At 45.4% G+C, this 23374-nt stretch overlaps 1 protein-coding gene across 2 annotated transcripts in view; it reads left to right on the top strand.

Annotated features, from left to right (window-relative positions):
• Positions 1-6702: 6702 nt before the first annotated feature.
• Positions 6703-23374, top strand: part of CEP170B (centrosomal protein 170B) — a 58748-nt gene continuing 42076 nt past the window's right edge. For both annotated transcript variants that reach the window (XM_082059528.1, XM_082059527.1), the window contains exons 1-4: positions 6703-6782; positions 8281-8416; positions 19941-20030; positions 23100-23180. In XM_082059528.1, the coding sequence (XP_081915654.1) occupies positions 8297-8416; positions 19941-20030; positions 23100-23180 (291 nt within the window). In that variant the 5' untranslated portion in view covers positions 6703-6782; positions 8281-8296. The remainder of the gene's footprint in view (positions 6783-8280; positions 8417-19940; positions 20031-23099; positions 23181-23374) is intronic.

Raw genomic sequence — 23374 nt, 5'->3', positions numbered from 1 at the left:
CACAGCTGAATATGGTTTGAACTTCACGGGGCAGAAAATAGGTGAACCTCCAAGTGCTTTAGTAAATTGTTCCCTGCAGGCCAGCAAATTATGAACCTTCTCTGCCTGTAAGGCCTTCACCTCTACATTAAACGTTATCGTAGATATACCCTTCCATTTAAATGAAATTATGATTTTTGTGTTTTAAATGTATCTGTTAAATATTTCATCAAAGCTTTTCATCTTGCAGGAAAAAGTTATAATGCAATATAGTGCAAGAAACCAGTAAGACAGATAGTTTCAAACAGAACCAACATTTTCATTTAACCAGAAAGGTATGATCTAGTATCAGTTAGCAAAGCAAACACTTGGCTACAGAGGCAATAGTAATGATTCCTCTGGAGATGCAACTGTCTACTGTAACCTAAAATCTACTTTCTTTATTTGCCTTATTTATAAGGCCAGCAAAGAAATTTCAGCAGTCTTGCATTTCCAGTAAAATACAATGATTTGATCAAAACATACAGGAACGGGTTTTTGAGTTCTCATTCTCTAAGTCTTGTCTTAATAAGTCTCAGGCAATGAGCAACTCTGTGCAGTTCATAAATCAGTGAGAACCTGTTGAATGACAATATCAGTTTTCTTTACTGTAAACTGGTGTTTAAATTCAAACCAGGATTTTCATCCTCTTCATGAATATAAATCAAAGGCCTGAAATTGATCCAATGGGAGAAGGTCTATAAAGCATCTTCTGAACAAGCAAACCCTCGGGACATGGTAGTAGAGGATCAGCTGCAGAGAACAGTCTGCCGTGCATGTACTCCCAAAGAAAACCTCAGGCTGGGTCTGAAAATACACAAGAGAACAAGAGCACAAGTGGAGTACTAGGGGAAAAGGAAAGAAAAGAAAACCAGAGGTGGTTACTGGAGCAAAACTGCTTGAGGAAATCTCACATGTCTGGTATTCAACCAAATATCCTTGCCTTCCCGTTATAATAACAACCACAGAGGAATGGGAGAAGGAATTCTATCCTGGTTTGGAGAGCAAAGGACAGCCCTCTGACCATGCACATTGCATCGGATTCTCCTGGCCACATTAAATAGTTGTTTCTGTTTAAGGAGGTTTGCAACCTTTCTCATAAGAAATACGCACATACACGAAAATTAATTGAAGAATAATAAGAGAAAAAAAATGAAATAGAGATGATCTCAAGCTGCCTGTTGTTCCAATTCTCCCACGCAAGAGTCCTAAAAACCCTGCTGCTTCTCTTATGAAACCAATCAACTTTCCCTGAGAAGCGATTTCTTTAAATGGGATATCAAAATAGCTCTGACTTTCCATAAGGTGATTTCTATTTAAGATGCCACACCATACAGCCATGTATCATCTGACCTAATCTCATCAGACAGCACGACATCATCATGGCTGATTTTTTGTTAATTAAAAATGCCAAAAATGAGACCAGTTAAGCGTATGTTTTTAATTATTTCAGCAATTTTTATACCACACAAATCCTAGATGAGACATTCTGACAATGTTCACGCTACAACAGCTCCACTCTTTTATTGCATTGATATTTCCTCCTGCCTGTCCCCTCCCCCCAAGTTATGAGGATCATAAATTAAAAATAGTTTTACAATTTAGGCTACATAATAAAAAAAAATATTTTCTGTGTCATAGCAGGAGAATAAAAGCGAATGACTGGAGAAGGCCATACTGCACATTCTGAAACAAGTGTTAACACATATAGGGGTTTATTTCAGTAAATTCCACAGTAGTAAAACTAAATGTCATGTTGGTACATGGGACTATGTCGTGGGTAAAAAACATTCTCCGGCTGGTATAAAACAAAGACACCAAACTGAAGGCATTTTGCTCAGTGTTACTATACTCCAGCTAAGAATCTGTCTCAATAGCGTGTTAAAAATGGGTTTAAAACACCAATCTTGTGAAAATCCATCTTGTAGAATTCAAATGACGGAGGCCTGTCCCAGGCAGACTGTATCTTTGCAAACATTTATGCAAGTGAATAACCATGCACATGAATGGTCTTATTGTTTTCCAGTTGACGAGGCAGGACTGGGGCCTGTTCCCGGCTGTACAGGAGATGGGAATGTTGGCAACCAGCACAACCAAGATTTTGGGCAGAGCGAAAGATTGATGCTAGGGCAGAGAGGAGGGGCAGATAGCTTTTGCTGGTCCAGACTCAGTTCAGCAACATTGCTACATCAGTCTAACAAAAATCAGGATAAACATCCATGCTCTTGACAAATACCTGGTTGTTTAAAAATCAACCAATCAAGGAACAAACAAATGAACAAAAATATCAAGGCAAAGATTTTCAAAATGGCACTTAAAAAGTGCCTATTAAGAAAGGGGATTATTTGCATTTTATGATGATCCAATGCACACTGATACCCAGAACCAATGATGAAAAACTTTGGTCACAGGCTCTGTAGGAAAAGGCTCAATTTATTATCTATATCTATTATCTAGCATGATCTATTATTTATATCTATTATCTAGCACCATTATCTATATAGAAGACACAGCTTCAGACCTGCAGTATCCGCTTGCAGAAGTCCACAGATCTTTCCTGCTCGCATGAAAAATCACCACAGAAATCCTGATTTGAAGTGAGAACACTGCAGGCACACACCAGGAGCAGGCACAGCTCACTGCAGTGGGGCCCAAAGAACTGGCCTGGCTGCAGTTGTGGCTTTCTGGAAAAGAAGGTCATCACTGGGGAGCAGAATCCACCCCCATGCAGAAGGATGTGAAGAAACCCTGTACGACCTACTTGGGAACCTCTCCTGATGCATCTTAAAGTAAGTTAGCAAAGAGAAAATGAAATAGTCTTGGGAAATAGCACCTGACGTCTACTTCTACAGTCTCTTTGGTGCAAAGCAGTCAGGAACTCACAAGCTACTCATGTGCCTGTGAATATATGTGCATGCAGCTGCGCACACTGGAGCTCAACCAGCCTGTGATAGGTTACATGGGCAGAGTTCACCTAGCAGTACTGCACGTCTTTACTTATAAACTACCCATCATGTGAATATTTAAGCAAGAACCAAAATTATTTCTTTCCCTTAGCTTACCCACAGGGAAAACAGTCCTTCACAGGGGAAGCCACAGGGGATATCTGCATCAGATCTGTGACCAGTCAGGACCAGAAGCCTCCTCTGCAGCAAGACAGTTCATGTTTGGGAACTCTGTCAAAAATCTTCCTCACATCAGACCCTGGCAGAAAAAGCTTGATTTAGTTCAGGTCCTCCGAGGATGGTGGGACCTTTGTTTTGAGGCAGGGATCTAAAGTGGTTCTGCTCCAAACTGCGATGGTCCAGAGTGTCAGACAAAAGGTATTTCAGTAGAGCAGATGACCTGATTCAACAGCTCTGTCTGGATAGAGAAACCTGGCTTTCCCACAGGCCTGTGACCTGCTGTTAGTCTTCTGCCTGGACATTTTATCTCACCATCAGACTCCCTGTTTACTGGGAAGATGAGTGCTTTGGGACAGGGACTGGTCCTTACTCTGCACCTGCACAATGTACAGTACAATGAACCTCCTGCCACCTGGGTAGTGTAGGTTCATACATGCATGGGCATGTCCCTTGTAGTTGGAGGTGACAGTGCTGCAAATGAATGTAGAGAGACTTGCATGATAAGCACCTTCTGTCACAAACTTAGCGTGAGGCACATGGTGCTGCTGCTGCACCCAACTTCTTGAGGTCTTCCCAGACCCTCCCTCCTCCCTGCGGGAAGAGGTGGTTTTAAGATGTTTCTGTAGTATCATGTTTTCAAAGGTGGTTATGTGCTTGGTCAGCCTGTGGTGTAAACTAGAGCAGCCTTCTGGTTGCAGCGGCTGCCAACGAGGCTTGTTCCAATAGGAAAAAAAAACTGAAAATCAAAGTATGGCATTGCAACAGCTTCTCTTTCCCACAGAGGCTCCTTCTGCCCAGAATGTAGAAATGAGAGTGTAGCACCAGGCTGTTCTGCAGCCCCCAGTGCCCACATACTATTTTGGGAGGGGTGAGGAGAGTGAGAAGGAAGAATTCCGCTTATTAGCTTTTTAATTCCCTTTAGATTACAGGAATAAAATAAAGAGACTGTAATGCAGCATTCAGCCAGGACCGGTGTATTGGCCTCAACTGCATCTTCAATCAGGTCAGAAGGCACGTGGTGGGAACAAGGACTGTTTTTCTTCTCTATAAATAGTGAAGCACCAACTGCTCAGATAAATACACATGTATACATGAACTGTAAAACTGGACTTAAAGAGAGACTAAAGCAAACACTAACCTTTTTATAGTAACTTATAACAAAGATTTGCCTAGATGGCAGGCTTGTATAAAGAAGTAAATTATTGTACTTCCTTATAGCAGTACACAGATGCTCTGAAGATCAGCTCATACAGCAACCTCACCAGTAAATAGACGTGGTTCAGAAAGAAGTGAATAATATTTATAAGAACTTAAGCTATAGGTCAGTTAAATCAATAATAAAACATCACTCAATGACAGGACAGACAAGCAAATAAGGTGGAAGTCCATTTTTACTCATAAAGGATTTCTATTGCATTGTGGCAGTGCAAAAGCCTTTAAAGCACCTCAGAAATGTCCACTGCTCACCCCGTCCTCCTGCCTGGCGTCCAAGGGACTTGGCGTGCTGCAAGGGCGTGGTGCTCCGCTCCGAGGAGACAGCAAGAGCACTGCAATAAAACACAGATGCTGCAGCCTCAGCCAGCTCAGAAGCCTTTGAAGATAATCACACCTTGAAATCACCCTGGGGCATGATGTATTTGCCAGGGAAGAAGTCAAACGTTGATTAAAGAAGGCAATAATACCATTAATTAGGTAATAACAAAGTCCTCCTGCTCTTCAGAAAGAGGAAGGAAAAGAAGAAATGCTGTTTTCCTTCATCCTCCTTGGTTCTTCAGCCTTGCAGTGGTTGACCTTCCCCACCACCCTTCCCAGGGGACAGGTTCCTCTGCTGTCTGGGCCACAGTAACATTAACTCAACTGTAAGCTGTAGGACAGGAGTAAATCCATGGGGTGATGCTGCTATAGGACTGACTCCCGCAAGTGGCATACCGGACCTATGGTTTCCATGCCATCAGACATTATTAAGGCTACATCCTGAGCCAAAATTCTAAAGACAGCACTGAAGACACCTAGGGAAGCTCCTGCAGGTAACAGAGAAATGGTACTCAAACCTAGATGTACAGCATATAAATGCAAGGATGTCTCTTCTGTCTGGAATATAAACTCTGGAAAATATTGCTATGAACTTGTTGTCTTCCTATAGTCTTTCCTCAGCAGCCTGTGCTAGCTGGAGCCAGAGGGCCAGTGTGTAGTTGCTGCTGTTTGAAGCTCCACTGACTTCTGCAGGAGCTGTGGGCTCTATTGAAAAAGCTTTTGCAGTGGCAAATAGTTGGATCCATTATGATATTCAGTTTTCCTCCTGATAGTGAAAAAAACCCTGTCATTGCTCCCTGTACTTATTGCTCTTCAGGAACTTTCTAGTTACCTGCAGCTCATAAAATGGCACATCCTTTCACATCACCCATTTCATGCTCTTATTCAGTGGTCAGATCCTTGAGACTGATGCAGTCCTGTCAACCGCCTTTAGGTACTGCCCTGTGAGAGGACCTGAGGGAAGCATGTGGAGATGGATGTCAACCTACTCCCTGCAGCCGGTGGAGGGTCAGAGGGAGGAGGCTGGTGCTGGGACCCGGGTGGGGGAGTAAAGCAACTGTGTTACTCCCAAAGTAATTGTGTTACTCGGGCAAACTTGCAGCTTGTGTTAGTGCTTTCCATACCACAAAATCACAGAATCACAGAATGTCAGGGATTGGAAAGGACCTCGAAAGATCATCTAGTCCAATTCCTCTGCCAGAGCAGGAACCCAAAGATCAGGTTACACAGGAAGGTGTCCAGGCGGGTTTTGAATGCCTCCAGAGAAGGAGACTCCACAACCTCCCTGGGCAGCCTGGTCCAGAGCTCAATTACCTTCACTGTGAAGAAGTTTCTTCTTGTATTTAAGTGGAACCTCCTGTGTCCCAGTTTGTATCCATTTCCCCTTGTGCTGTCATTGGTTGTCACCGAGAAGAGCCTGGCTCCATCCTCCTGACACTCACCCTTTACATATTTATAAACATTAATGAGGTCACCCCTTAGTCTCCTCTTCTCCAAGCTAAAGAGATCCAGCTCACAGCATGTGTCTCTGCTGGACCTCATCCAGCATGTCTGAAGCGCTGACTGTGGTCTGATGTTTGGGGGAAGAGGCTGGTGCTGTGACCTGTGTGAGGGAAGAGGTGATGTTGGGACTCTCTCCATTGGCAAGTGGAGGCAGCATCCCCTGTCCCACAGCCTCCAGCGCTGGGCCTCCCGAGGTCGCAGACAGCCGTATCCACCTCACTAAGGTCTTGTGAGGCTCCACTGATGTCCATGGAGCGTCTCAGAGACCCTGAAATGAGGGACGCTGAACCAGGGCACGGCTGCTCCTGCGTTGCAGCCACGACCCAGAATCCCCGTCAGCCCCTGCCGCACCTGCCGCTCAGGTGCCACGGCCCGAAGCCGGAGCCGGGCCGGAGGGGGCTCCGCGCCGATGGGCTCAGGCAGGGCCGCAGCGGGGGAGGGCGGTGGGGCCGCGGCCGGGCCCGGCGGCTGGAGCCGCCTCCTGACGTCGGGAACCTGCCGCGCACGGGGGCGGGGCGGGCGCCGGGAGCGGCCCGCGGGGCAGGCAGAGCCGGCTGGCGGGGCGCGGCGCCCGGCCTGCCACCGCGCCGAGGGCCGCAGCAGGTAGGGGCGGCGGGGGGCGGGCGGCTCCCGCAGCACCGGCCGGCCGGGCGGGGGGAAGGGAAGCCGGGCCGCGGCGGACAAAGGGCCGTGTCCGCCCCGCGGAGGAGGGTGGGGGGACCCTGCGCAGCACCTGGCCCCGCCGCGGCCCCTCCGGCCGGGGCTGCCTGCGCTCCGCGCGGCAGCGAGCGCGGCCCAGCCGGGGCCCTGGGGACGGAGCCGGCCGCGGCGGCCGCCCCGCAGCTCGGCTCGGGGCAGTGCGAGGCGGCCCCGGCTCTCTGTCCGGGCGCTTTGTCGGGGAGGCGGCGGATCCTCGGCAGGGCCGTGCGACGGGCGCGGCGGGGCCGCATGTCGCGGCACGGAAGCCTTTACCGCCGGCTCCCGGAGCGGTTCGTTGTCCGCAGCGGCAGAGAGGGCGGCGGGCTCTCCTCGCCGCCCCCGGGCCCGCGCCCCGCCGGGGGCGGCCGTTCATCCTCCCGCGGGTGTCACCTGCGCTTCCCCGGGGCCGCCGGGGCGGGGGAGGCCGGAGAGCGCAGATAAAATGGAGATCTCCTTCCCTCGCTGAATTTCGGAATGCAATTTCCATCCCAGGAGGTGGGTGAGGGGAAGACGAGAGCCTGATGTGTGCCAGTTTATTTTTTTAAATTTTTTTTCTTCAGCCAGCGAGAGGAAAATGCGATATTGTGGGAGAGGGAGGAGGAGAGGCCGCAGGAACAGGCTGCCCGCAGCCGGGCTGTAGCAGCGACAACAAACAGGTGTGGCTGGGAGAGTCCCGATAAGTGCTGCCCTCGCAGGTCACAGCTCTGCTGCCTGTTGCAGGGGACAGGGGGGCCGTGCACACCAAAACCCGCCGGTGGGAACTGCAGCCTGTGTTTCCTGTCCTGGGCTGGCAGCGTGGTTTGGTTTTTGGACCAGCTCATGCAGTGTGGAAGGAGTGATTTGTGGGCTCCCAGCTTATATCAGTGTGGAAGTGGGATGAGCAATAGGGAGGGTGTTCTCCTCCCCAGCACCGATGTAACTGCTCCTGGGAGCATAGTGTGAAAGGTTAAAGGAGCCAGGTTGTGTCACCTTACTGATTTGCTGGTCCAGATCTTTGATGAGGGAAGCTCAAGCTGTGATTCAGTGCTAGCAATGATGAAATGTTCTGGAAAGATGTCTCCCCCCCTCCTCCTCCCCCCCCCATTTTATAATTTCATTGATTAGATTCAGCTGCATGCTTCATCTTTTAAACAGTCCTTTCTTCAGACCAAGAGTCTTACTTTGCTGCAGGAATATTTCAAGGGCTGCAGAGCTCCTACGTGTGGCACATGGGCAGCAGGTCCTGGCACACACTTCACAACTGCTTGTTGGCACGAGAAATTCAAGACATGAACATGAAGGGCAAAAAGCAGCACTGGGTCCCATGGCGCAGGGGAATTTGGAACTGCAGCTATGCATTGGTGTACTTCCACACTTCATTAATAGCTCACTGTGCTGTGGTTTTTTTTTTGTTTGTTTTCAGGATGTATAAAGATTAAATGCCAAGCGGCAAAATGAGCGTGACTTCGTGGTTCTTGGTGAGCAGCACTGGCATTCGCCATCGGCTCCCTCGGGAGATGATATTTGTTGGCAGAGATGACTGTGAACTGATGCTCCAGGTAACATGGCTTTTTTCGTTTTTGTTATTTCTTCTAAAGATGCAGTAGGTGTGAATGTAATGCTGGGGATCTGTGGAGATGTTGCATGCTTTCTTCAAATGACATCTTTTAAAAGGAACTTCCTTTTTTGTGTTGAGTCTGCAGTTCTCATGAAGAATTCATATGTTTGTGAAAGTGCAAGTGAGGTTCCTTTCAAATTGCCTTGTCATCAGATGGATAGGAGCCGTAGTGGTGGGAGATTAATCAAATAGATTAACTATCCTCATGCTACTGGAAGTAAGCAAAGACATACCATTCTGTCCTGATCTGCAATTATGCTGCTGTGTTTTGTAGCTTTTAAGACATATGCACTGTTTACTAATATATGTGATTTGAGTAGGGGAAGGCTTTTTTTTTTTCCTATTTTTCCCTGTAGGTTTGATTAAATTGTCAGTGCTTGTACCTCTCACCTAGTTGTTTTTATTATGGTGGGAAATCGTGATGTTTAGCAGAGAAACTATCGCTATTTTGGTGGGGTAAGGTGGTGACCTCTTCCCAAAATAATTGTGTTACCTGGGCAAACCTGCAGCTTGTGTTAGTGCTTCCCATACCAGCATGGGTTTCTGCTGGACCTCATCCAGCATGTCTGAAGCGTTGACTGTGGTCTGATGTTTGACAGCATAATGTAGTGGATGTCACTCCAAACAAATGGAGCTGGAATCTCGCTAAGAGCTTTTGACAGGAGCAGTTTAGCTCAGGAATTTGTAGAAGCTTGGAATTCAATTAGTGTTTCTGGTAGACCCATGGCATGAGTACTGAAATGCAAAAAAAGATTGATTGCGCCTGCTTGCCCCCCTTTTGCCCCTTTGCAGAGGTGGCAAATGTGCCTGTTGGTGGTAAAATTAGGAAGCTGCCTGCACAATGAGGACTCCCTCCTCTTAATTCCCACTGCTAACCCACTCACAGGTATGTCCTAAATGCTTTGCTGATGTTCTACTAGGCAGGCTGTGTTTGTAGTTACTGCAGGGTTTTGTATGACATGTTAGCAGGCCTGTTTAGGGGTTAGAAGTTCTTGTACAAGGTGTACTTGGAAGGCAAGGTGTTGTCTAGCTGTAATGAAATATTAGTGTCCACAAAAGGAGAGCTTGCAGTGTTTATACTGCTCTGCTAGCTGGCAGCGAATGGCACGGCTGTGCTGCAGTGATGGATTCAGAAGCATATTCCTGTTTGACAGCAGATCATTTGGTTGGGTTTTCCCATGACTCACACTATCTTTTATTTCATGTTTGTATGTGTCTGATGGGTGAAACATTAAAAATATCCTGATATTTTCTGTAACTCTGCATTTGACTGCCTAGAAACCCCATTCCTGCGTTCTCTAATAACTTGAGGAGAGAAAACGTACACAGTGGCCTTAGTTTACAAAAACAGCCTGAGTTTTTGGTTGCACATCTTAATACCTTCTGAAGGTACTTGAGTTTGTGGGTTTTATTTTAACATCAGGTTTTGGCACTCTGAGAATCATGTCTCAAGTTGTGCACTCTAAAATAAAAGTACCCAAATATCGGTCATGCTTAAAATGCAGTGCTCGTTTCTCTGGCTACTTGTGGGGTTAACTGGACAGCATGGATTGTGAGCCACTCCATACCACGTGGAGTATTCCATGCTTCTTTGCAAGTCTGAGCTGGCTTGTCAGCATTGCGTGTGGACTAGCAACCTTGTGATGCTCTACATTCGTCATGCTCTTTTCTACAGGGTAAATTAATTGAGATTCATGGAGGAGCCTGCAGTATCTGTGAGAGTGAAGCAGTTGTGTTTGGGGGCTCATAGGTGGTGGCATTAAAGGAGGTTTTCATTATTTCACTAGAATGAAGGCTCTGGATTGTCTGTAAAAGCCAGCTACTTGTGTTTGTGGCATGATTTACATGTGGCCCTTTATAAACATCTTAGTTTACTGTCTCTAGTCGTAAAGCATTTTCTGTTTCACATATAAGGTCTTATTTTGAACAGCACAGTGTGTTATTTTCCTAGCCGTTTGCTTATAAAGATGTTTTGCAGAGCTACCTTGTGCTCCAAATGAGGTGATTATAGTAAGACTCAGTGCAGAAGACAGACTGTGAACGGGGACTTGATATCCAAGTAAAGTTGTGTGTGAGCAGATGGAGGATGAGATCTAAAAATAGACTTTTTTCCTACTGTGACTGCCCATGTCACAAAATCGTTGTGCAGACTGGCACAATCATTTATCTTGGGGAAAGCTTAGGAAGCAGGGCAGTTATCAAAGCAGATGGATGGAGCTCTTGTGACAGTATTTGCACCTGTAGTATTTCTGTGGTGCTGACCCTGAAACTGTATATTCACTGCACAGTTATTTTGCTTGTATATTTCAAGATATTGGCATTTAATCCCATAAAGCACACAACTGGGAGCAGACTGGCAGTGTCTGGGGAATGAACTGGATGACCTGATCAGTGTTTTTTCTTCTCTAAGACTGTTACTGCTTTCTGATTTCATCATGATATGGTTTGTGGTTCCTCCTTGAGACCATGTGTATTAGAAGGTGCACAAACATACGACAGCGAGAACCTTTGTCCTGGAGACCTTGCAGTCTCACCTTTCTCATTTTACTATTTTAGGAGTGTCTTGTCTTTAGAAATTTTCTTGGAACATGTTGTCTCAAGGTATCAGATCCCTAAAGAGCAAAAAATGATGGCTTTGTCACCAAGCAATCACGCTTTAGTTTCACCTGTGTTTACTTATTCATACAGGTACTAGCTTCCTTTTTGTTTAACAAAGAGGTGAAGAAAATCAGAGACTTCAAGCTTCAAATTAAGCAGGTTTGATAGTGGAAAAACATAATCTACCTTCATGTCTTCTATACCTACTAAGAGGATTAGAAATATTTTAAATGTTTTTGCAGCTCTGTAAAGCTTTTAGTACAAGTAAATATGAGATTTACATTGGGTTTGAATGTTAATACATGGGGGAAAAGTGCCATGTAATGTAGCTTGGCGTGCGCAGTGTTGCTACAGAGAGTCAAGAGCTCAGTTCTGCCCTTTTTCTGAAGAACAGGGCTGGGTTTCTTCAACAGTCTCACTGGCTCCCTTCAGCAGGAGTGTGGACATCTAGACCTTCACTAACTTGCACTAGCATGTTTTTTTCTGTGAAGGTTGGTGGTGGTATAAAGTAATTATCTGAAAAGGTTTACCTTTTATTTTTAACCAAAAATAAGAAGGGTTTTGGACCATCTTGAACAAAGTAATTCTCCCCTCCACATCCACATTCTTCTTGGGAAATATAGTTGCTTTATTAGCTTTCATCATTTGCTTAATGTGATGGGTATTTACCCAGGAGACAAACATTTTGCAAACTCAAAATTTTCACTTAACCGTTAAGACCTTTCCCTCTGCCCCTAAACAAAGCCTCTTTTTCATTTTTACTAAATGTAAATATTTAACAGAAGGGAAAGCAAGGTCATGATTTTCCCTGTTTTTGTTTGAGCAAGAAATGTTTATTGGAAAAACAGGGAAAGCAAAATGTTTACCCAGTGTTCCCTTGAGTATTTCCCTCTCCTTAAAGCAATGGTTTGGGCGTGCTGTTGTCCTGCACTGGGTGAGGTTGTAGACATGAGTGTGAGTTACAGCAGGAGCAGGTGCAGATGGCACAATGCTTTCTGGTTTATGCCTTTGTTTTGTGTGTCTTTTAAGACAACTTGATGTTTCCTATCAGGAGACACTGTTTTCCATTGCTTATAAGTCTGCTAAACTTTGTAACTGTTTGGGATTAGAGTTTATTTTCCAGTCATCTGTTTTAGGCAGTCTGTTCTAGACATGATCAGCTGCCTTCTTCGGTCTTTGTTGTGAGCAACTCTAAGCAAAAAATGCAGTTTTCTTCATGTTTAAAAGTATATTTAGCCTGTTCCTTGAAGTTATGGCATTGTAGAGCTGGGGGTGATGCTTTTCAAGAGTGAATGCCTAGGTCAGAGGTGATCATGTTTTCTTTTTTTTTTTTTTCCCCCACCCCCAATAAATAATATAAATATATTTGACCAAGTTCCAAACCTTTTAAAAAAATTGGAATTTGCATGTGGTCAGCAGGGATTTGTTTGACACTATTGTTTTAAGTCATGTTTCATCTGGGGGTGAGGCTGGTAAAGGGACAGATTGGAGGACAGAACTGTCACAGGTTGAACACAGAGGAACTGGGTGCAGGGATGCACAAGGCTGGGGTTTAGACTTAAGAGCAACTGTGCTAGATTAGATCAAGGTGTATCTAGCCCGGTATTCTGAGTCAGTGGCCAAAGCAGCTGTCGAGGAAAGTGTGAGGAGAAGCCAAGAGTATAATGATACTTCCAGAGTATTTGCTCAACCTCTTGACCTGTGTTTCAGGAAGCCAGAGCTTTGCATTTAATCATTGGGGTTCTACTCTAAAGCCTCACTAGGAGATTAAGATTTGGCTGAGTGGGGAGGCACAAGGAGTCTGTCATTTGTGCAGGGTGAGAGAAGGAGCAGCAGGACTTGGAAAAGTGGAGAGTGATGCATATCGGGCCGAAGCTGTTCCGCATGGGTAAAGTGGACGCTACAGGACGAGACTGCTGAGCAGCATCTCCTGTACGCCTGAGGTGGGCTCAAGACTTGGTTTTATTCTGTCATCAGCAGATAGCTGTGAGTGCTACTAGCCAAGCATCTGTCGCTGGTCCATATGGAACATCACATGCTGCTTGTGGTAACAGTTAGTCAGTTCAAGTGGTAGGGGCTTGTGAGCTAAAGATACACGTTCATTTTGTTGGTGAATCAGATAAATGGTAACTTGATACTGCTTGAATAGATGTTTTCCTCTTTTTAGCTTGCTTTGGTAAAATAAACTAGGGAATTACAAATGTTTTATGCACTGAAGAAACATTCTTATGGCTGCTAAGTCAAGTGTTTATAACTGCGGAGCAGTTACGACATACCAGTGTGGATATTGCCTGTGTAATCCTGCTTCTGCCCTTGTGTACATAGGCATGAAGATGCAATCTGTTATTGTGTCGTTACTGGACGTTTTTTTCCCCGCAGGATCTGTTCCGTGTTTGGTGAGCAGGATGCATGGCACACTCTGCAAATAATACAGCGGGATGGTGAACTCTGCCTGTATGTGACATCTGGTCACATCAAGGTTTCATTGACCTGACGTATCTTACCTTCCCCAGGCCATACTTGATAATATAATGTCTCTCCTACATAGTTTAGTAAGCATATACATAAACAAGTGTGAATAGGTGTGGTGTGGTTTGTCTACATCATTATGCTGAGAGGATGGTGTGAACTTGTTAGGTTATCTTTTCCGGGTACTTCTAGATGAATTCACTGTGGTGCAGAAGCTGTATCCCTCCATCACTCAGGTATTTCCTGCTTTGGGAGCCCCCAGTAGAAGCCACAGGGAATCTCTGCTGCCTTTTATGTTCCAAACTCTTTCCCCATGGAGGTGCGGGGCTGGAGTGGGAAGTTATAGCTGAGACAGGGCGATGTCCTGCTCGTGCTGTTTTGCTGCAGTTATCCAGAGGGTGTAAACCTGCACTTAGGTTATTCCCAGGAGAACTGCAGTGATCCCAAGAGTCATTTATTATGTGTCACAAGAGAAGTGGGTGTTTTACGGGCAGAAGGGGATCTAGCCTTGGGAAGGCTCCGCTTTTTTGACAGATAGTGTTTCCAGGTGCCTCGGCAGCAGCTGTTGGAGGAAGGATGCACATCCTGTATTTCCAGGCCTGGAGTTGTTTTTTTGACTCTTGCCTCTCCAGTTGTTTACTGTGCAGTTGGCAGGAGGGTTACATTGTCCGATGAAATGTGGATTGAGGAAGCTGGAGGCATGGCAGGACCTGGCAAACCCAGGAGGAAGTTCATTGCTGGAGTCATGGTAGGGAGAGAGGTGATGGTGGCACTGCAGGCAGGTGGTTATTAGGGGTGAGACAAGGCTGACAAGGTAGTGGCAGCCTGGCCTATGGAGGGAGGGCTTGTCCCTCTCCAGAGATGGCTGGAAAAAGGAGACCCCTTCCATGTCTGAGATCCTGATCCAGGCACTAGCACACACCTCGAGGGCACTGTAGAAATTCAGGTTTCTGTTCCACCTAGGATGATGCTTTTCCATGCCTCCTGGGTGGGCAGGTAAAATGAAGGGAAAGGCAGTGCATGTGTGGGCAGCATGTTCCTTGCCCGTGGGCAGGATCTGACCCTGGGGCACTTGACCAGCACTCTGCTTTGGGAAAAGGAAACCAGTAAGCAAAAACCCATTCTACCCTAAAATAACGGGTTAAGTTGTTATGGGAACTGTGCCAGCCTCCGAATCTCTTTGCCAAGCTGTGGGGATTACGGTTTCATTTTCCTAGGGGATTTCTCTCTTTTGTTTGGTGCCTTATTTTTTTGCATGAATACTCGGGCCCTGGCCCTGCCACAGATCCACTAAGGCAGCAAAGCTGAAGGCAGGAGCCGCTGCAGCTTGAGAGCTGTAATGTGAGTCCAGCTTCAGGGTGCGGTGGCTACGCTTGCTGAAGAGACATTTGTCCGCTTAGGAAGAGTCATTTATTATAGAAACCGGTAGCAGATGCCCCTGGGAACAATCAGGCTGCCTCTCGTGGGGGTGTCTCACTTGCAAACAGCCTGGGGCAGGCCGGAGCGCTCTCTGATATTCTGGAAAAGTACTGAAGTGGCAAATACACACAACTCTGTGAAATGCATCATGGTGAAAGAGGGAGACTCAGTGTTCATATCTATCATTAAATACTATCTAGGATTTTACTTTTGAGGAGCAGAAAACGTTTCAGGCCAGAATGCAAGGTGGTGTGTCTTTTTTTTTTTTTTTTTAAGTTGCTTTTGCCTGTCCCTCTTCTAAAGTGGGACACTGGGAGAGGTTTGTATTTCCTTACTGGGACACTTGTGCAGAGCACAGTGCTGGCAGAAATGTAACCTGTTCATTATGGAAAGTATTTGAGCAAATGTTTATTGCGTGCTGCCGCCCGAGTGCTGCAGTTATCTTGTGCCAGATATGCACAACAGACCGTAGTGAGGAATAGGGAAACTGCTCTTGTTTGTTTATTTTATCTCCAGTACCACAATGCCTTGTGGCACTGGCAGGGCTGAGGTCCAAATCTCAACCCCAAGCAGTAGGTTTTTGCCCATGGGAATTCTCCTGGGGAAAAAGCAGCATCTGTATCTATGTAGACAGCTGAACTGCGTCTGCTCTCCGGCCCTGTGGGGAAACGCAGGCTGTCTGGCTGTATTTCTCCTCCTGCCTTCCTAAGCAGGTCTTGTTTCCTGCTGGGTTTTGCTTGTCATCTCTGCAGCTTGTGGTTTCATCCCAAGTGCCCTATTCTCTGTATCAGACCAAATGCAAAGCTGTGGGGCATCTGCAGCACACGTAGCCAGCGTGGTATATACCTCTGTAGAGATTTCTGAAGCTGCTTTTGCTGCTCCCATGCTAAGCAGGTGCTTTTTGCTGATCTGACACATGCAGTTTTGAGAATCACAAGCGACGGTTGCGTGACTGACTGGAGACTGGTGATCCAAGATGGTGTTGGTATGGGACTGGCAGACCCAGATGTGCCAAGCCTCTCTATGAGTTGTGCTGTTTAATATGATCTTGGAAGTAAGAAGAGCTATAAAATACTTTGTCTTCAGATACATGCCACATGTGCATTTCATCTACTAGGTATTTAAAACATGATGCACTGTAGATAGTATGATGGGAGAAGCAATACAGCCTTATATTAGGAAGTGATTTGAATGTCTGGAAATGTAAACCCTGAATGAGCTTAGTGTAGTAACAAATGGGTGTCCATGCTTTCCCTTCAGAGAAGTGTAAATGTTGTTAAACACAATGTGTGCTTTTCTGATTTTCTGAGAGTTGTTTTCATTTGATAACAGATCCAGTGTTGGGACATGGTGAGAATGCTGTGTTCTTTCCTTTGTTCCCAGCCTCTCAGAGTGTAGTCATATTTCTTGCCTGCAGATAACTAGTGCTTAGGAGGAGACCTCCCTTCCCTGACTTCTTTCCCCTTCTCGATCTCATCTGAGGTTCTCCAGCTCCGGTTTTGCTGTTTGGGTACAAGGAGAATCTTGGTGATCTTTGCCATAGCTGAGGAGTGCTGGTCACTCCGTCGCAAGTGCTTCTCTGGTAAAGCACATTAACTGCAAGGGTGTGACAGTTGTTTTCTGTTTTTGACATCTGGATGTAGGAACTTCAAGTTTTTTTAACACTGTATTGGAAATCATTATTTTTTTTTACTGCTTGGACCCTTGTATCCCCTCCTGACGGATCCATCTTGCCTTTTGTTGTGGAGGTTGTGACTGTTCCTAGGGAAGGCTCAGTATTTGGTGCAAGCATGCATTTCAGCTAGGAAGTCCTCCTAGATTTGTTATTTGGTCAACTTAAGTGCAGCTTTTCAACTTACAGATGCCTAAAATCTTTCCAGTGGAATCACAGACCACTGGGAGCTCTGCACTCCTGGGCTGCTTTGTAATGTCTGTTGTCTCAGGCTTCTTATGTCACTCAATATTATTCAGTGGATCATGCATTAGGAAACACAGGCCTGCTGGGCTGAAGTGACTTCTGCAGGGCTCTTCTCAGGCTCTCAGCCGTTACCAGTCTGGAAACTGGTCAGTCTTTTCTTTGGAAGTGGGATAGAGGCAGTCTGCTCCTCTCCGAGAACAAAAGCGGTATCAGCTGCTGGGTTGCTGCTATCACTGCACGCAAGAGCGGTTTATGTTAAATGTGACTGATGTTGAATTATACCACACCTCAGTTCTCAAGTAAGAGTGACCTTTGGCAAGTTTGCATCAAAATAAATAAGGTCTGATTTTTAGATATTTTAAGTTGAGTTTCCTTGGAGACGAGCCCTCAGGAACTCCTGCTGCCAGTTCCTGTGATGTTTGCTGGTTGAACATAAACAGAACTGAGAAAATTCCTCTCTTCTCGGCAAAAGCATGAAATTTCACAGAAGTGCGATCTGTGTAACAGTTTGCTGCCTTCCTCATGTGCTCTTTAAAGAGATGCTGAGAGGCAGTATCAGGACTATGGGTCAAATTTTTGCATATTATTTTGACTCTGTCTTGAACACAGCTGAAACTTCTCTGGAAGATGGGAAGTTTTGGGATAAATTGGTTTATTTGGTTACCTCTTCCTGCTTTTATGTAGGGGAACGTCATGCTGCTGGAATACATCTCTGCTCCCCTGTGATGACCCTTGTCTGGTTCGGGACCCCTGGGTGGCTGTAGTCAGCTGTTGTAAAACACAAGAGCCCAAAGGCTGTGCTGACTTACATCAGGGTCAGATCTAGGGCAGACTGACTTTCTGGGAGACAGCTGGTTCCCAGAAATAACCTCTTTTTTTAAAATGACCTGTGACTTTGTACCAGATAAAAATCTACCCTAATTTTTGGTCTGGATTACCTTTTTGGGGTGGAAGCCTTTCTGCCCTTGGAAGGGGAAGAGAGGGATTGTTCTGCCTTTAAATTCTGTTAATCTTTAAATGAGTCTCTGTGACATGCTGTAAAAAGCTAAAGCAAACACTGCTGCACCAGTTAATCAGCGTTCCCTCATGTCCTATTGGCAACAACGATGTCCACAATTTTTGGTAGCAGAGGGAGTGGGGAAGAGCTGTTGTGCTGTGTTGTGCGGGCAGGACCCCTGTGCATGGTTGTCTGACTCCAGCAGGATGAAATGTAGTCATATAAATGCCCATGGATGATGACCACATTATCTCTGCCTGTCCCACCAGCTCATGGTTATTTCTTTGGCGAGTGATTGCTGTTCGAGCACCATCAGCTGGGCAGCAAAGCATCAAATGCTGCCTTGTTTATTTCATAGAATGAGAATGGTTTGGGTAGGGAGGGACCTTCAAAGGTCCTCTAGTCCAACCCCTGCCATGAGCAGGGACATCTTCACCCAGATCATGTTGCTCAGAGTGCCATCCAGCCTGGCCTTGAATGTCTCCAGGGATGGGGCATCCACCACCACTTTGGGCAACCTGGGACAGTGTTTCACCACCCTCAGTGTAAAGTTTCTTGTGAGCTGGCACCTTGTAAATTCAGCAGTGTGTGGATAGATGTATTGGTGAGGCCGCTGGAGGTTTGGAGTCACCTGCCCCTCTCCTCATTGTCTCTGCTTGCAGTGACATGTTGTGAATGATGTGAGGGACATCACAAGGTGGAAGGGTCTTCTGACCAAGTACGTGCTTACTTCATCTTGGTACGTCAGGGTTTTTCTGGACGACAGGTCTCCTGGGCTGACATATGCTCTGCAACGGGAGGAGCTGCTGTTTATCAGCTGTTGTTATGTTACTAGTGTGCTTGACATTGGCAAGGGCGGAAGAAATTCTTGCAAAAGACAGCAGTTTGTCCAGAAAAAAACCTTTGTTTTCACCAGGGAATTCCCCTGAAACAGTCCTTGCCTCTGCATGCTTGCAAGGAAGTAGGTAATAGCTTGCTGAGAGCGGTGCTGTGGAAACCAGCATGTTTGTGCTTGGGAGAAGGGAAGGATTTTTCACCAATAACTTGTTGGTAGATGCCCAGGATAAGGGGGATTAGCTGATTTAGAGCCTGGCTCGTCTCCCTGCTCTGGTAGCATGTCCTGCCCTCCCCTGGCCTGAGAGACCAGGGAGGTCTTGGTGTCGTGTGCTTATGGAGTGACTGGTTCCAGAGACTGGCTGGGGTCAACCGCGGGAAGAATTCAAGCTACGAGAAGCAGTAGATCTTAGTACAGACAGCCTGATGTCTTTATGGCCATAAGACTTCAGCCATATTTCAAAACAAGTCAGAGGTTTTGTTCTAACACTTCTTCCTCAGAAGCCTGAGGCTGTTCCTACTGGAGTGTCATACCCTGTTTTGATGATAAGATGGTACTTGTGCACTGTGGCAAAGCCAGTGAGGCCAAATCACAGCCCAGTTCAGTGTTCTCAAACCTAGCTTTAAATATGAATTTCCCTGGAGTAGCTTTCTTTCTCATCCCAAGTTTACTAATCTCCCTTCAACTTGGAAAACATCCTAGAATTTAAGTCAACTCTGGGACATAGTCCTGGGAACAGTATATGCATTGTTGTGAATAAGTTTGATTTGTAACTTAAGAAAACTATTTTTTCTCTTTGAAAAATAAGAAGAAATAATCTGAAATAGGAATGTCCCTAGTGATGCGGCCACTGGCTTTAGCTGATGAAACATGGAGCTCTTCTAGTTCACACTGGCTGAGATCCTGCCCCCAGGCTTTCAGTTTGACTGGTTTTGTTTTCAGTGTGTATTGATATAATTTATTGAAATTATGGCATAGCGTTGACAGCCTTCAGTGATTTTTTTTTTTTTTTTATTATTATTTCCTCTCTCAATGCAAATAGTGTATTGTCTTCAGTGAATTGTTTAGAACAATCATGGAAGCATTTACTGTTTATAATATTTAATCCTTCCTGCTTTTTCCCCCGACTCTGTCCTTATCCCACAACAAATGAATGTTTAAATGCTGCTTTGATTAACAGTGTCTCCTATGCCTGACCAGTCTCACATTCATTGTGCTTTCATTGCCAGTCCCGCAGTGTCGATAAGCAGCACGCTGTAATCAACTATGACAAGGAGAAAGATGAGCACTGGGTGAAGGATCTCGGGAGCTTAAACGGCGTAAGTAACAAACCTCCTGCCCGATGGAGGTGAACGAGCAATGTGCTGAGTCTGCAAGCCCTTGTGCAATTACTTAATTCTACTGTTAGACCCTTTTGGATCACTGCTACTGTTGGCATGAGTTAAGCTAAACATACATAATTATTTGCAAGGCCTGAGATGGAGGTTATATAGCATCTCATCTTAGAAGAGGAAGGCTTTGGTGAATATTGTATTTCTTTTTCCATCTCTTGTGGTGTCCTTGCAGAGCACTTCAGGGCTCACAAAATCATAGAGCCTCTTGCAAAAGAGGAGGAAATAAATTCAGTCTCATTTTGTGGATTTTAACATTAAACTGGTGAAGATTCTGGAGCAGCTGTTCAGCATGAGCAGGGTGACCTTTTGGCAATTCAGTTGTCAGTACATAGGGTGATTTATGGCATGATGAGATATTTAATTTCTTTGGGGAGTAACTATTTAAAACCGCCTTTTTTTTTTTAATAATAAAAATGGCTTTTTTGACGGCCTTGAGCCTGATTTGTGTGAAGACCAAGGGATAAAGTGAGCCCAGAACAGAGAGCTGAGCCTGCCTGAATCTTAACCCTTGCTCTGTTTCCAGTTCACACAGTGGTGTCAGGCAGCTCAATGAGGGCTTTGTCTGCCTACCTGAATTCTGTGTTCTTTTTAAAAAATATGCCATTATAGTTAAAACTGTCCCAATGTCACAGCATTCCTGTCTTTGGCTGTTTCTTCATACCAGTAGAGCTGTTCCCCTGTAGGAGCAGGTCCAGGCTAGATTCACATAATTGTCTTCCCAGTAGGGGTTCTACTGCAGTCATTGTTTTGGGCTTAGAAACAGAAGCCCTTCACCATCACAGCCACAAAACCACAAGATGAACCCCGAAACTTGTACAAAAACGGTGTTGAAAGCAAACCTCAACTGTTCTGCCTCTTCTGGCATCCGAAAACAGCAAGAATGAGTGTTAATCCTTCTCAGCCTAATAGCTGAAGGCAGAGAGCCCCGCTGAAATGGGAATATTTCCAGTAAGTGGTCTGGGCTCTAGCTAGATCCCTGGTTCAAAACCTGTGGTATTTAACTCATGGTGGCAAAAATAGCAGCTGGAAATTCTGCTTTCAAGAGAAGGGAGGCCCATACCACTAATTTTTGTCTTCTCAGACTAAAGAATGTGAATTTGCAACATTTTAATAACAGGTTTATGCTTAGAGAGGCAGCGCAGTAAAAGGCACAGCAGTGCGTGTCTTCTGCAGCTGGTCAAACACACTTCTGTTGGAGAAGACTATTGTGGGCAAACTGAATTTATTTTGCATGAAAAAAAGGTAGGTCCTAACTTGAAAATTTTCATGAAATTTTCATGTTTTCCCCCCTGCAACTAAAGAAATCACTTTTGATGACCTTGATTTTAATTCCATTTTCAGTATTTGCTTTTATTGTGTGTTTACTTCATGTATTGTCAACAGTGCATTACATGGCTTTGCTGGATAATCTGGTTAATACTAACTTTCTGAATGTTTTATATTGTTTTTATTATAATGCTATGTGGTTCTGCAGTCTCTCTTAAGGGTCTTTTGGCTTTGAAGGTAGCTTTTCTATCTGCAATTAAGAGTTTCCTTGGGTTATTTTATTTGAAGTAACCATGGACAAACAGGTAGCAACATCAAAATGAGTTTTCTTGCAGACTTTGGTTTTGCACAGAATTCAGCAAATAATTATGTCTGTTCCAGATCTGACTGTTGCAGGATTTTAAAATATTCAAAAAAAATCATGCAAATAGGAATTCTGTGCCTTTTAACCACCTGCCCTGCTTTTATTCTGAAATTACAGGCTCTTCTGTAAATTGCCAGGAAGCTGGGGGCTGTTGTCTGCTGAGGTTCTAGTTTCCTGCTCTACCATTTATTTTTCCTCTGTGGTTAATAGTTGGTCTTATCATGCATGTTTGGCTTGGCTGAGGTGAGAAGGCAGAAGGAGAAGACTGTGCTTCAGTCGTGAAAGCATGTAAATTAATTTTCTAGCATAATTTTGGTTCATTAGAGCAAGCTGCGTTTGTCGTGAGGCTACAAAGACCCAGCAGCAGGCTCCCGATCTGTGGGGCTGGGTGAATCTCACCTCACAACGTGGGGAGACTGCCCCAGCTGTGACTGGGTGCCTGATCCCCATCAGCATGCTGGTGCTTCTTCACCCAAATTCTTGATTTATTGTTATTTGGCCCAGGTTATCACAACAGTATGTGCGTTTATTTGCGAAGGGTATCCACAAGTGCTTGATTTCTTCCTCCATTGTTCTGCAAGAATCGTTCCTTAGGGGGTCCCCTTGGAGAGCGGGCATCTGAGACATTTGTTCACAATTATGAAGTATTAATACATTTCTTGCACCTTTAGAAGGATAACATGGTTTCTTTGGGCCTCAATTAACTGCCAGGGGCACAGGAAAAATGGGCATGTGAATCTTTTGCGTGAGGAGCCTGTCGTACTGATACATGGTGTCTTGGACAATGTGGCCTCAGACATCCTGGTGATGCTACTGCAAATGCTTGTTTTCCTGTGCATTTTCATTTCTCTCTTCCTCTGTGACAGGTTTTGCTTGTTAACTTATCAGGCCTTAAGGCTAACACTGGTCTTGTTTGACATCCAGCAGAAAGCTGATTCCCCACTCAGTAATTAGAGTACGACTTACTGTAGCTTTTATTGCACCATTTGCTGCACTTGTTGATTGTGAAGGGTGGAGAAGAACTGAGAGTTCTTGACTTCAGGCACCTCATTTATGTGTTCAAGTTGGGGGCTAAAATTTCATTTGCAGTTGGTGGAAGGGTAAATCTCCCCAGAGGTTCCTTCAGAGCACCTTGCTTTGAAGCATAATTTGGGTGCTTTAACTTGCCAATGGGAGCTACTTGCCGATGTTGGTTTTTCTAGGGGACTTAGCTCCTCTCCTGGCTGACTTTGTGCTGCTGCACCCCGAATGTGCGCGGTGCCGTTGGCAGATGGTCATGGGTGCCCTCCGGGAGCACCGTCCATCTGAGATGCGTCACCTTGATACCCTCACTCAATAATCCTTCCTCTGTTTCTTTCCTGCAGACGTTCGTCAATGACGTGAGGATTCCTGACCAGAAGTACATCACCCTAAAACTGAATGATGTCATTCGCTTCGGCTATGATATCCTTCTCCTCCAAAGATGGAGTGGGACATGGTCTTTCATTGGGTTTTTGCTCTTTGCTGCATGGAGAGTTAACAGTATTAATTGTGGCTAATGAGTAGGGGTGTTTGTTTTGCTTCCTGGAGCCTTTGGATGGCTTGTAGCTTTTGTTTCTCCACCGTGGACCTGATTCAGAGCATTTTAACATGATGCCTG

This window comes from Streptopelia decaocto, assembly GCF_964273445.1.
Source record: "Streptopelia decaocto genome assembly, chromosome: 7".
In the NCBI taxonomy this organism is placed as follows: Eukaryota; Metazoa; Chordata; class Aves; order Columbiformes; family Columbidae; genus Streptopelia; species Streptopelia decaocto.
This window is presented reverse-complemented; position numbering and strand designations above follow the sequence as displayed.